Source organism: Panthera pardus, unplaced genomic scaffold (genome assembly GCF_024362965.1).
Source record: "Panthera pardus isolate Hobbes unplaced genomic scaffold, ASM2436296v1 HiC_scaffold_24, whole genome shotgun sequence".
Lineage (NCBI taxonomy): Eukaryota > Metazoa > Chordata > Mammalia > Carnivora > Felidae > Panthera > Panthera pardus.
Window position 1 is genome coordinate 27,359,552 of NW_026526810.1, and position 14,044 is coordinate 27,373,595.

Sequence of the window (14,044 nt, forward strand, 5' to 3'; positions counted from 1 at the left end):
AAGCAGTAATCTTTTTTGTGTCAGGAGAGTTTAAAGCAGAATCCGAACATCTTTTAGGATGCTATAAAAATATTGTTACATTGAGTTTTCAAGGTATTTTCAAGCTGTAACCCTTAGAGCCCTATGGGTTCCAAAGAGATGCTTCAGGATTGGGCATGAGGGGACTGAGATGAGGGGAAAGGAAAGGAAAGGAATAGAAGATCCAGTCAATTGAAGCTCTGAAGTGTCCTTTCCCTCGACAACAACAGCTGGTCTGCTGTTTTTGCTCTGTTTTGACATACTGGGTTTTCGGCTACAATATGGTTTGAATAAAAAGTCTCATAGCTCTTAACAAAACATCTGAAAACCACTTGCCAGGCCATTTCACTTCCATGTATATATAAAATGTATATATAAAATGTGCCTTGCACATAAAGATGCTCGATCAGTGCTTCCTGCTCTCTGTCTTGCTCTCGTGCCCTTTAGTCCCCTCAAAATCTCCTGCAGCATCTTAAAGGATTTGTTCCTTCAGCTTTCTTAGGAGTTCCATCAAGACAGGCACTGAATACTTGTCTTCTTTGTAGCTCCTGCAATACCCTGACATGGCATTCCTCCAATAAACCCCCGAACACAAAGAAGTAAAGAATTAGTTCCAGTTTTTCTGGCTAAGTAGCTACAGTGGAAACAAGATAGGTTAAAATTATATTACACGACTAAGGACACAGGAGTTAATGGTGCAGGAGAATGAAAGAAGAGAATTAACACACCAAGGACGCAAGCAAAGAGAACAGGAACGGAGGTTCTGCTGTGCCCTCTGCCAATCCGACACGGGCTAGTTAAGTACTCACAGGGAGCCTATCTATCCCTTCTCTTAATTCCGAGAGATCAGAACCTTTGGTCCACTTTGGTCTAGGTTTTTGATACAGATTCTTTTGAACATTTTTTTTCTGCTGAAATAAAGATACTGGAACTATGGGCTCTACTTCCTCCAAACACCTTGGTGCCTACTGTCTCCAGCTGTATATAGCTTTACAGAACAAACAAAAAACGTTATCTTAACTGATTAAAGGGAGAAACGTACAACTGCCAAGTCCCAAGCCATGTGGGACATATCCAGGCACCAGATTCCAAAGATTGACGGTAGTTTTACCTCTAGCCGTTCGTTATAAAACTCTCTTGTGGTATAATTTAGCGTAGCACGGTTTGTGTTTTCTCCTACAAGTCTTTTGCTATCGTTATTTTCTTCATTGACAAGACCTGGTTTTTTCCCTTTGGTTTCTAGCAGATACCGGAATTGCTTCTTTCTGTAGAAAGACAGTAAAGAGATTTAGTTACTGGTGAGATTTATTAAGATGTGTCTATTTTTGTTGACTTTAGAGGGAAGCATATGCTCTTAGGAATGTTCATTTTATGAGTTTGAGTTATTTATTTGAACTTAGTTCAATACCCCAATCTTTCTACTTATTAAGCTGCTCAACCCGAATTCTTTTGTTTCATAACTACCAATCAGCAACATAAACATGTCTCAACCATTTCTACCTTAAAGAAACTCTACCTTAAAGAAATCAGTACAAAATTTAAATAATTACAGAGTACAAAACAACGCAACTGAAGATGTAGTAGGCCAAAGTTTCTAAGTCGTTATCTTCCATAAAACATACAGTAATCTCTTACAAATGACACAAATAGTTCCTAATTCCATTATGCAGCTTGGTAGTATTACTCATAGCTAGAAAATGGCATGGGATATTGGTTTAAGTTTAGGCGAAACAAAATAAACAAAATCCCCAAACTTCCAACTGTTAGCAAAGTGAAATATATGAAATAATGAACCTGGAAACTTCATTTGATTATGAAGAACATACACAGTGCTCATAGCATCACTGGCAGACCCATAAGCCTGGATAGAGAACAGCAACTCAGCTCTGGTGAAAGTCGATTTCTGGTTTCTGCCAGACTTAAGCTGTCTCTAAAGTGAAGTGATACATCTACTTTATTGCAAACTGAACTAAAGATTGGGAGGAGAAGAGGAATAGATCTTTTAAATTTTTTCTTCCTTTTTCCAATTTAAAAGTGTAAGACAGTTGGGGCGCCTGGGTGGTTCAGTCGGTTAAGTGTCCGACTTCGGCTCAGGTCATGATCTCACAGCACTGTGGGTTTGAGCCCCATGTCAGGCTCTGTGCTGACAGCTCAGAGCCTGGAGCCTGCTTCGGATTCTGCGTCTCTCTCTCTCTCTCTCTCTCTCTCTCCACTCCCCTGCTCACACTGTGTCTCCAGTAAAAAAAATTTTTTTAAGTGTAACACAGCAATTTTAGAAATTTTAAGGAGTACACATTTTGAAAAGTATAAAGAAATAGATAAAAAGTACCCATAAATCTATAGCTCGTACATCTATATATATGTACAGCACTGTTCACATTCAATATATTTTTTTGCAGGCTTTTTCTATGAAATTTTATAAAAAGTTAAGATCCTATTAAACATCCAATTTTGTGCGCTTGTTTTCATCAATGCTATATAATACGCATTTTCTATTTAATGAATGAATAAAATTCAGTTGTGACGTTCATCAATTTACCTAATCGGGCCCTTTTTTTTGATATTTGGGTAGTATAATATTCTCACTTTTATAAAGAAGAAAGTGAGTAACATGTATATCTTTACCTACATTTTATTTATTGATTTTTTAATTACAAAAGCAATGCAAATATATATTTTATATCACTTAGTCTTTTCAAATAATCAATTTTCCATTAATTCTGTTATTAATATCATTATTTCTTTTAACTTTTAGGATTATTTTACTGATTTTATTCCCCTAACTTGTTTAGATAAATGTTTAGCTCATTCATTTTCAGCCTTTATTCTTTTCTTTTATAGCCATTTCAAAGGTTAAAATGTTCATTTAGCATCACTGTAACAATTCTACAAGTTTTGAAATGTGGCATTTTTGTTATATTTCAGTTCAAGGTAGTTTCCATTATAAAACTGTCTTTAACCTGTGGGTTATTTAGAAATGTGAGGTTTTCTTGTTTGTTTGTTTATTGATTTTTGAGAAAAAGTGAGTGGGGGAAGGGCAGAGACAGGGAGACAGAGGATCCAAAGCAGGCTCTGCACTGACAGCAGAGAGCCCGATGCAGGGCTTGAACTCATGAACGGTGAGATCATGACCTGAGTCAAAGTCAGATGCCTAACTGACTGAGCCACCCAGACCCCTAGCAATGGACTTCTTAATTTCCAGATATATGGGAATTTCCTGGTTAACACTGAGTAACTGAGTTAAAGCTTAATTGTATTGTGAACAGAACACATTGTCTACATAAATCCTTTGGAATCTGTTGATAATTTCCTTACGGATAGTATTTGTTCAATTTTACAAATATTCCATGTATACTTGAAAAGAACATGTGTTCTACAGTTGTTGGGGCAATGCTCTCTGAATGTCCATTAAGTCAAATTTGTTATTCATGGTGCTCAAGTATTTTATATCCTTTTAAAATTACTCAAAAGTATATTGAAACTTCCCCCTGTAATTGTGGAGCTGCAGTTGTGTCAATTTTTGGTTTGTATGTTTTTTAAGGCTATGCTAATAGGTGCATAAATGTTAAATTAGTAAATTTATCTTAACATTTGCAATGAATTGAACTCATTATCATTTTGAAATGATTCTCTTTATTTTTAGTATTGCTTTTCACCTGAGTCAATTTAGTCCTCAATGGCTGTTCTGTTTTTATTTTGGTACCATTGATGTTTTTTATCTTTTCTCTCTTTTTTATTTTATTTTTTTAATGTTTACTTAATTAATTAATTTATTTTTAAGTGTATTTTGTTGATTTTGAGAGAGAGGGAGCACGCATGCACGCACATGCACCAGCAGGGCAGGGTCAGAGAGAGCGGGAAACAGAGAATCCCAAGCAGACTCCACACTGTCAGTGAAGAGCCTTATGTGGTGGGGCTCAAACTCACAAACTTTGAGATCATGACCTGAGCAGAAATCAAGAGCAGGATGCTTAACCCACTGAGCTACGGAGGCACTCCTCACTTTTTTACTTTCAAACTTTATGTAACCTTATGTTTCAGATGTGTCTCTTGTTAACAACATATAACTGAGCTTCATTTTTTACTCAATCTGACGATCTTTGGCTTTTAACCAGAATAATTAGTACATTTGTGTTTTATCACTGAGGTCATGCATGATCTCATGGTTGGTGAGTTTAAGTCCCGTGTCTGGCTTGGCACTGACAGTGTGGAGCCTGCTTGGGATTCTCTCTCTCCCTCTCTCTCTCTCTCTCTCTGCCGCTCCCCTGCTTATGGGCTCTCTCTCTCTCTCTCAAAATAAATAAATAAACATTAAAAAAACAGATACAAAAATCACCTTGTTTACTGAGAAAATCACACTGGGATTGTTGATTGGAAAGTTAGTAACTATATGATTTAATTAAAATAAATTGACATCTTTATTAAGCCTCAGAATTCATTAACAATGTAAACCTCTCCATTTTTTAGACACTTTTTTTATTCCTAATTTCACTGTTTATTTCATAGTTATTTTGTGTCAGGTAGATTTCCTGATGTTTTATAGTTTTTATTGCCTCTATAAATGGGATACTTTTTCTAATACTATTTTCAATAATTTATTATTTTAATGAAAAAATACCAATTATTTTTGTATGTTGATACAGTATCTGGTTTCCTTAGTATATAATCTGATCAGTTGTAAAAAATTTAATGGTTGAGTTCTTGGATTTTCCTTAGAAAATGGTCTTTATAAAGAGTCAACTTTTGCTTTTACTAGTCAATTATTCTTTTTTCAATTTCTTATTTTTTTTTTAAGTTGCTTTGTCTTTATTAATTTCTTGCCTCCATTTTTTTTTTTTTTTACTTTGGTGTTTTTCTAGCTTTCTTGAGTTGAAAGCCTCATTCATTAATTTCTAATCTTTCTTGTTTCCTAACAAGTATATTAAAGATATATCATTTCCTCTCAGTACAGTCTTAGCAACATCCCACAGGCTGTGACAGAGTTCTCTTGTTATCAAGTTCATTTATATGTAATTTATGACTTTGGTTTTAATTTATTCTTCTATCCCAAAGAAAGTACTTTTCAAAATTATTTTTTAAAGAAGGAATACAATAATAATAATAATAAAAAGAATAAAAAGAACAAAACCCAAAAAGGTAATTCGAGCAGTATCTATAGACATACGGTGAAAAGTAAACTTCTACACCCTTTGGAACTCTTAGTGTCCTCAGTTCAACTCCCAGAGACAGTCATTTTTAAAAAAATCAAACATTTAAAAATAACATACGGATACCTTTGAAACATATGCCCCATTTCTCATAAATTGCAGTACACTATGTAAGTGTTCTATAACTTGCATTTTTATTTTCTGAGGCATCTTACAGACTGTTTCATATCAGAACCTCTAATTATTTTTAGAGTTGCAAGTCATTAGTCCTTTATTAGTGGAAATTTAGCGAGTTTTCCTATTTTTGCTACACTGCAGTGAAAATCCTTGCACATATATATTTGTGCTCATGTAAAAACCACCATCTGAAGAAGATTCCTTGAAGTGAAATTACTAAGTTACAGGGCATGTAAATTTAAAATTTGTTAGGTATTGTTAAATTTCTATGTAAAAGAGTTGCCTCAACTGATACCATGGACAGTGTATAAGAATTCTGTTTCAATATGCTGTATGTGATCAAACTTTTAGTCTTTCCCCACAAAGGTATCTCACTGTTTTAAAATTTTCATGTCTGTAACTTCGAGGTCAAACATCTTTTTTAAGTTTAAAGGAACTTGTATTTTGTTTTCTGGGTAACTGCTTTTCCTGTTTCTTTGTTTTTTTAATTTCATCTGAGTAAATTTTGGCTCACTATTTTCTAATTTTATGCTGATTACAGAAAGTAATCTGTTTGAGTATGCTTTTTGGGAAACACGGAGATCTTCTTTGAGTTTAATATGTATCCAATTTTTGCAAACATTTCATAGGTGTTTGAATAAAATTTATTTTCAGAATTGGGAATAATATTCTGGGAATATAATTATAAATATATTTAGTTGACAAAGTGTATTAACTGTGTTATTCAAATCCCCCATATCCTTTTTTATTTTGGCTTATTTGTCTACTGATCAAATAGATTAATATCTATCACAATAACTGTGAATTTGTTAATGTATACTAGTATTTGTTGATATATTTAGGAGCTTAGTTACATTAAGCTTCATAATTATCATCTTTTTTGGTAGATTATAGCTTTTGGTGTCATCAATTTTATTATCACTAATATTAATATTCCCAGATTTGTTTGTTACTGTTGTTGGCATTTGCCTGTTATATATTTTCATTCCTGTATTTTCAAACTTTATATATTGCTTTCTTTAGGGGTATTTCTCAAATACAACATGTAACTCAATTTTTAACCAATTTGATAGCCAATATCTATTCATAGGAGAATTTCATTCATTAATATTTATTATAACTGATATGTTTATTTTTATTTCCCTTCCACATTTTTGTTGACCAATCCTTTTTCTTTTTAGTGGTTAATAAACTATACATCTAGCCTTTCTTCCTAATAGTAGTCCTTAAAATTTTAATACACACAGTTAAACATGTACTTTTCCATCAATTTCTGATGTCAATTAGTACCTATTATTACTCCCAAAGGGAAAAAAACCTTAGCAAAGTTTAAGTTCCTTTCTTTTATGAATTTCTGGGATTTTTATCTTCCAGTTATTAATTTTTTCCTTATACATTAATATTTTTAGACAGCTCTAATTTTTACTTATTTCTTCCCACACCATCATTTCTTGAATTCAATGATTCCTATTTTTTTTTTTTAATTTATTTTTTGAGGGGCGCCTGGGTGGCTCAGTCAGTTGAGAGACCGACTTCAGCTCAGGTCATGATCTCACAGTTTGTGAGTTCGAGCCCCACGTCGGGCTCTGTGCTGACAGCTCAGAGCCTGGAGCCTGCTTCTGATTCTGTGTCTCCCTCTCTCTCTACCCCTCCTCCACTCATGCTCTGCCTCTCTCTGTCTCAGAAATAAATAAACATAAAAAAAAATTTTTTTTTTTAAATAAAAAAAATAAATTTATTTTTTGAGAGAGAAAGAGAGAATGTGCGTGGGGGGACAGGGGTAAAGGAAGAGAGAGAGAGAGAATCCCGAGCAGGCTCCACGCCCGACATGGGGCTTGACCCCATGACTGTGAGATAATGACCTGAGCCGAAAGCAAGAGTCGGACATACAACCGACTGAACCACCCAGGCACCCCCAATACTTCCTATTTCTTGCATTCACTGTTCATTTTATGGCAGTTCCTCCTTCAGTACTTTTTTCCCAAGTGATTCTATAGGTGTTTTACGGGATTTAGATTCTACCAATCAGACACACTTGGATAAGATCTGAAATGAGAACTGAGCTATGTGGGGAAGTAGAGGTAACACACAAGATACCCATTTTTTTTTTTTTTTTTTTTGGCACAAATTACAGAAGGGCAACATGGCTCTGCAACCAAGTTCTGGGGACAGGCGTGGGGAACTTCCTGATCCTCAATGTAGTTGAAGTGGTATGATTCTGGAGGCTGCAAACGGGGTGCCAGTGTCCTGCTTAGCCAACTCCCTGAGCAGAGGTGGCAGTTTCCTTGGTGGGTTGGTTCTGTGGTATCGTTCTGGGAGTCATGAGACTCCCACCTCTTCCAATGATTTTGTAGACAGCAAATTCCTTGTACATCAATTGTTTTCTGCTTATTCTAACCAGAGTGAATTCCCTTATCTATAACTGGATCATGGCGGACATACCGTCCCCCACTTCTCTCCTTCCATTCATGCACATTTTGTCAGTGTGGTCTGCCAGGTATACCTCTTCTAAGTATCTTTCAAATTATCCCCTTCTCTATTCTCATTGTCTTAGTTCATGCCTTCAAAATCTCCCTCCTAAACTATAACTAGCCTCTTCATCGGTCTCCAGTCCTTCCCTTTCTGTCCGCTCAAATGGCAGCCTTTCTAGAACAAACATCTAATCACATGATTCTTGTGCTGAATTACAAAGCACAAATATTCACTTCTGTTTTGAATGGATTCAAAATCAGACCACAGTCTTTCTAGCTTCATTTCCTGTCACTATTCACAATTATCCCATGCTCCAATTATGCTGAACTCTTTACAATTCCTTGTGCCTTTGCAGATCTCCTTCCCCTGTATCCTGTACCTGAAAAGCTACGCATTCCTGAAGAGCTAGGTAAAACCTTACCTCCTCTGTGAAGCCTTCCCTTATGTTCTTCTAAACTAAAGTCGGTCTTTCCTATACTCTTTCACTCCTCTCTTATAACATCTGAAACATTTACATTATAAGCGCTTACACATATCTTTAAACTATTAGCTTATAAGACACAAGAGCAAGGATCTTGTCTTCTTCATCTTTATACCCCAAGATGTTGAAGAGGGCTAGCCACAAGACAAATTTAGGATAAATCTTTGTGGGATGCACATGTGGCAGTTAAGAGTTATTCCTTTTTTCTACAGCAACGGAAATTCTATTAAAATGATAGAAATTAAAGATCACCTGGCATCACCCAGAATTGAAATCAGACGGTACTGGGGTAACTCGGAAGATGCTACGTGGGCTAGGATTCCAAAGAGCCTTTCAGCCATGATCATATCATTCTGCGTCACCTGAAGAGATACAATGGACATGGGTCAAAATGACACTGTATCTAGCTTGATACAATTAACACATTTCCAAAGAGATGTCTAGCTTGAGTGTTTTCTTTTAGTCCAGGAAAGTACCTTCTCTGGGGCCGTAAGAGGAGAGCTCTCATTGACATTATCTTTCTTCCCTGAGCTTAACTGGAATGAAGATGACAGGTGCGGCTCATGGTGATGGAGGATGATGGAGGTGATGAGTTAGCTCTGACTTAAAGCAATGTTCCGTGAGAATTAGACTTGAGGCACCTTAAATTCTTTATGAAATTTTTTTTCAGGAATCCTTTAGCTTCTTGGAGTAGAGTGATTTAAGGGGAAATTTCTCAAGTGTCAACAGAATAGATTCACTTTAATAATATGCCAAAGGTAAGCGAAGGTGTTGTTCATACCTTGCTTCTATAACAATAATTTTGTCCCTTCCTGAGAGATGAAACATTAGACAATTAAAGACACTCCTGTTCATTGTAAAATTATGTCTACCTTTCTCTCCACAAGGAATAATTTGTCACAGGTTTTCTCTGTGAGGGCTTATTCCTATCTTAACCAAGGAAGTACTAAAAGCTAAAATTAGGACTTGGATTAATATCTGGGCATATTTTCTTTACTGTAAAATAGGGTTGTTTGCATTTTAAATACGATTAGTTTGTGTATATAAATTTGGTGATTCCCAGACAGGGGACATTTTGGCCCCTAGAGAACACTGGACAATGTCTGGAGACATTTTTGGTTATCACAACTGTCAGAGGGATGCTACCAGAATCTAGTGTGTTGAAGCCAAGGATGCTGTTAAGCGTCCTACAATGCACAGGACAGCCCCCACAACAAAGGACTACCTGGTCCCAAATGTCAACGGAGCTGAGGTTGAGAAACCCTGGTATAGTGAAATTTAGGAACATAAAAACATTCACTAATACTAGCTGTAGTACACTTCACAGGCGTTTTCCAAAAAAACAAACCCATAGTTCACCAGCATCTTATACCCAGGACTCCATGCAGACACTTTCCCTAGACCTTTGGAGTTCATGAGGCTGCTGTTCCCTCAAATCTTTCCTTTAGCGGACGACTCAGTTGTTCGGTCTAACATAGTCACCTAGTGGCCAGTGTAGGCCACTACGCCATCTTTTCTTCTCGATGCTCACTCACAATTCAATTTAATTCTACTTCAAGTAATATTATTTTCTCATATATAAAGAAAAGTAGATATATAATATTATTACATATTTTCAAGGTTGAGATAAGTAGCTTTATTTTAGACTTTTAAGAAAGGGTCCAATATCCCCGGCATTGACATTTAAGGAACTTTAAATCAGAATAAGTTATACTGGTTCTTTCTAATTCTTAGGTATATAATATTATTACATATTTTCAAGGTTGAGACAAGTAACTTTATTTTAGACTTTTAAGAAAGGGTCCAATATCCCTGGAGCTGACATTTAAGGAAATTTAAATCAGAATAAGTTATACTGGCTCTTTCTAACTCTTCTCTCTTTAATGTAATGATATTGTACTATTCCTTCCTAGTTCAAGGTTCAATAATATTTAGTATACACTTCTAGTAGTGGTCTATGTCTGGATAAATACACTATTTAGGTTAATGGGGACAACAGTTTGGCCATTAATGAAGAATTACTCACCCATAGCTAAAATAACTAAAATAAAATAAAGTTTTCCAGATTTGGAAAACTTTGGGACTAGTTGTGAGGTCTGATCAATGACTCATGACCTCTCTGGGCAAGTACCAAGGGAGTACACAAGAGTACACAAGACTGAACCAGATCTCGTGAGAACTAGTTGGAGAAATTAATAGTCCTCTGAAGATTCCAGATTTGTCCTACATCTTCAACAGATAGCTGATACCGTGGTCACGAGCCTCCTGTGGTTGATGCAAAAATCTCACTTGACTCTTGCGCACTGACCCAGAGATCTCCAGTCTCTTAACCCTATGTTGGGTTTCTGGAGTACTAGGCCAGAGGCACTTGTAGTGCATAAGCTACAGAGAAATACGGTTGCTGTTACCACCATGCTGGCAAACCTGATTACCGCTCATTTTACAGTAAGGAGGTCTTCGGAATTTTAAGAGATAATCATAATAATACTAACAGCATAGAGAGATTGTCTTCCTTTGGAGGATTATTTATATTCAGTTCAGGAATTTCTCAGTAGAGGAAGAACCCCAGTTTCTCTCTTCTCTTCCAAAATAATTGTTAGAGAACACGGTCTTTGGGTAAAAGGAAGATTAATCTTGTGGCAAGCTTAGCAGAATCAATCTGAAAAATAGCTTTTCACTAATAATATTCCAGGCCTGAGTTATCCAGTGCAAGTTATCCACAGGCAGCTGTTACAGACTATTAAAAAGCAGTCCAGACATTTATATATGCTTGTTTTATTTCCTTTTTCTCTCATGTTTACTTCCTCTTCTACCTTTCCTCCTTGCCTATTTCTCCTTCTCATTGTTTCTTTTTAAAATCATTCTTCTTTCCCTGTGTATATTCTCTTCTTTTCATCCCTTTACTCCTCCCTTCCTCTACTATGACCCTTACCAGCTGACATTTGGGTATTACTTCCCCACTTCTCCATCCTTCTTACATGCCAGGCAGCCTGTAAAACACTTTGACATAAGTGTTCTTTTAAAATTTTTTTAAGTTATCCCACCAACATTTTACTTCTCAAGTACTTTCAAACAACAGTAAAAGTATTTGCTATTCACCACGATTTGGTTGCTATTTTTAAAGTCTGTCTAGTGTTTTTGAAGTTTTTTTGATAGATTTTTAGCTCTCTGACATTGTAAATGTCAAGATTTGGGGAAAAAAACCCACAATATTTTTCAAAAGTTCTATCATGGTTACTGAAATTCCTGCCCATTTTTATGACTATTTTCCTTAAAAGGGAATATTAATTCTACAGTTGACTTATGTTTAGCTTACCTCTGTCCCGTTTATTTTCTGCATACTAAAATGGCTCAGCCTAAACAGTACATAGTATTTCCAGAGTGTAAAATTGACAACTGGATTTCCTTGAGGATCAATTGTCAACTGGTCGACACGGCGGAGTTGAGCTAGTGCATTAAATTGCTGCAGCATTACAAGATTTGTTTCCTTGAATTTAAGGTGCTACAAAGATAAAACACACAGAAAAGCTGAACACTGAATTTCACCACCTTAAAATGTTAACATTAAAGCTTCACTGATCATTCCCCCAAGTAATCTGTAAACTTTGGGCTTAGCTAATGTTTTCAATTGCATTCAATCAACTGAATCTACTAAACTTACATAATTTAAATCCATCTGATGCATTGTTGATGGAATCCATTAATCCACACAGTATTGAATTCTATGTGATTTCCTATCTGCAAAGGACATTCCCTACACACTAGCAAACTAAGATTCTTAAAATTATATAAATATTCAATAATCCAGACCTTTAGGCATTACAAAGATTTTACATGCTTTACACTGAATTAAGTCTACAAAGGAAAGATTAGAAATAAAACTTGCAAAGCTTTAAAAATATAGGGCTCACAATGTTTCTGAAAAGAACCAGCTATTCATTATTACCTGTATTTTGCTAATCACTATGCAGGCTAGTTCAATTGGCTATGGGAAAAGAAAATCACTAAAATGAAAATGCTAATGTAAATGTTCTTTCTGTGAAATTGGATGCTTTTTTTTAAACATATAGTCTCCACTTCTATCTGTATTCTTTAGGGAGGATGATGTGGCAAAAGAAAAAGTCACTATAAAAGGAGAGGTGAGGGAAATCACTTGGCTAACAGAGGAAAATATAACAATAATAAAAATTCAAGGAAGAACTCACAGTTTCTGCAAATAGATACTAATAAATAATGCAATAGTACGACAAAAAGCTAATTGGAAAAACTGGAAAAAGCTAATTTCTCAAACTAATTTTTAAAAAATTTTAATTCCAGTATAGTTAACATACAGTGTTATATTAGTTTCAGGTGTGCAATACAGTGATTCAACAGTTCTATACATTACTCAGTGCTCATCATGATAATTGTACTCTTAATCCTCATCATCTATTTTACCCATCTCCACCCACCTCCCCCCTGGCAACCATAAGTTTGTTCTCCATAGTTAAGAGTCTGTTTTTGGCTTGGTCTCTTTTTTCCTTTGTTTCTGAAATTCCACATATGAGTGAAATCATATGGTATGTCCTTCTCTGACTTATTTCATTATATCCTCTAGAGCCATTCGTATTGTTGCAAATGGCAAGATTTCATTCTTCTTATGGCTGAATAATATCCCATTGTACATATGTATGTATGTATTTATATATATATTAGATATACACATAACATCTTCTTTACCCATTCATCTATGGATGGATACTTGGGCTGCTTCCATAGTTTTGTTATTGTAAATAATGCTGCAATAAACATAGGGGTGCATGTGTCTCTTCAGATTAATCTTTTTTGTATTCTTTTTCTTTTAAATGTTTATTTTTGAGAGAAAGAGAGCATAAGTGGGGAAGGGGCATAGAGAGGAGGACAAAGGATCCAAAGCAGGCTCTGCACTGACACCAGCAAGCCTTATGTGGGGCTTGAATTCACGAGCCATGAGATCATGACTCGAGCCGAAGTCAGGGGAGGGGCAGAAAGAGAAGGAGAGAGAAAATCCCAAGCAGCTCTGTGCTATCGGCACAGAGCCTGATGTGGGGCTGAATCTCATGAACCGAGATCATGACCTGAACCAAAATCAAGAAGCAGATGCCCAACCGACTGGGCCACCCAGGTGCCCCGGTTTCTCGTGTTTTTTATTTTAACCATTCTGACAGCTGTGAGGTGATATCTCATTGTGTTTTTGACTTGCATTTCCTTGATGATGAGTGATGTTGAGCATCTTTTCATGTGTCTGTTGACCATCATCAGTATGTCTTCTTTGGAGAAATGTCTGTTCATGTCTTCTGCCCATTTTTAAATTAGATTATTTTAGGTGTTGAGTTGTAGAAGTTCTTTATACATTTGGGATACTGACCCTTTATTGAATATGTCATTTGCAAATATCTACTCCATTTGGTAGATTGCCTTTTAGTTTTATTGATTCTTTCCTTTGTTGTGCAGAAGCTTTTTATTTTTTAAGTATTCTCAATAATTTATTTTTGCTTTTGTTTCCCTTGCCTCAGAAGACATATCTAGAAAGACGTTGCTTTGGCTGATGTTAATGAAGTTACTACCTTTGTTCTGTTCTAGGACTTTTTTGGTTTCAGGTCTCACATTTAGGTACTTAATCCATTTTGAGTTTATTTTTGTGTGTGGTGTAAGAAAGTGGTCCAGTTTCATTCTTTTGCGTGTAGCTGTCTAGTTTTCCCAACAACATTTGTTGAAAAGACTGTCTTTT

The 14,044-nt window shown here is 35.7% G+C and overlaps 1 protein-coding gene across 6 annotated transcripts in view; it reads right to left on the reverse strand.

Moving 5' to 3' along the window:
* The window catches only part of LRRC49 (leucine rich repeat containing 49), a 148,758-nt gene that overhangs the window by 7,466 nt on the left and 127,248 nt on the right, over positions 1-14,044 (reverse strand). For all 6 annotated transcript variants that reach the window (XM_019441610.2, XM_019441609.2, XM_053888903.1 and 3 more), the window contains 3 exons: positions 11,612-11,797; positions 8,548-8,657; positions 1,130-1,283 (listed from right to left, as the gene is read on the reverse strand). In XM_019441610.2, the coding sequence (XP_019297155.1) occupies positions 1,130-1,283; positions 8,548-8,657; positions 11,612-11,797 (450 nt within the window). The remainder of the gene's footprint in view (positions 1-1,129; positions 1,284-8,547; positions 8,658-11,611; positions 11,798-14,044) is intronic.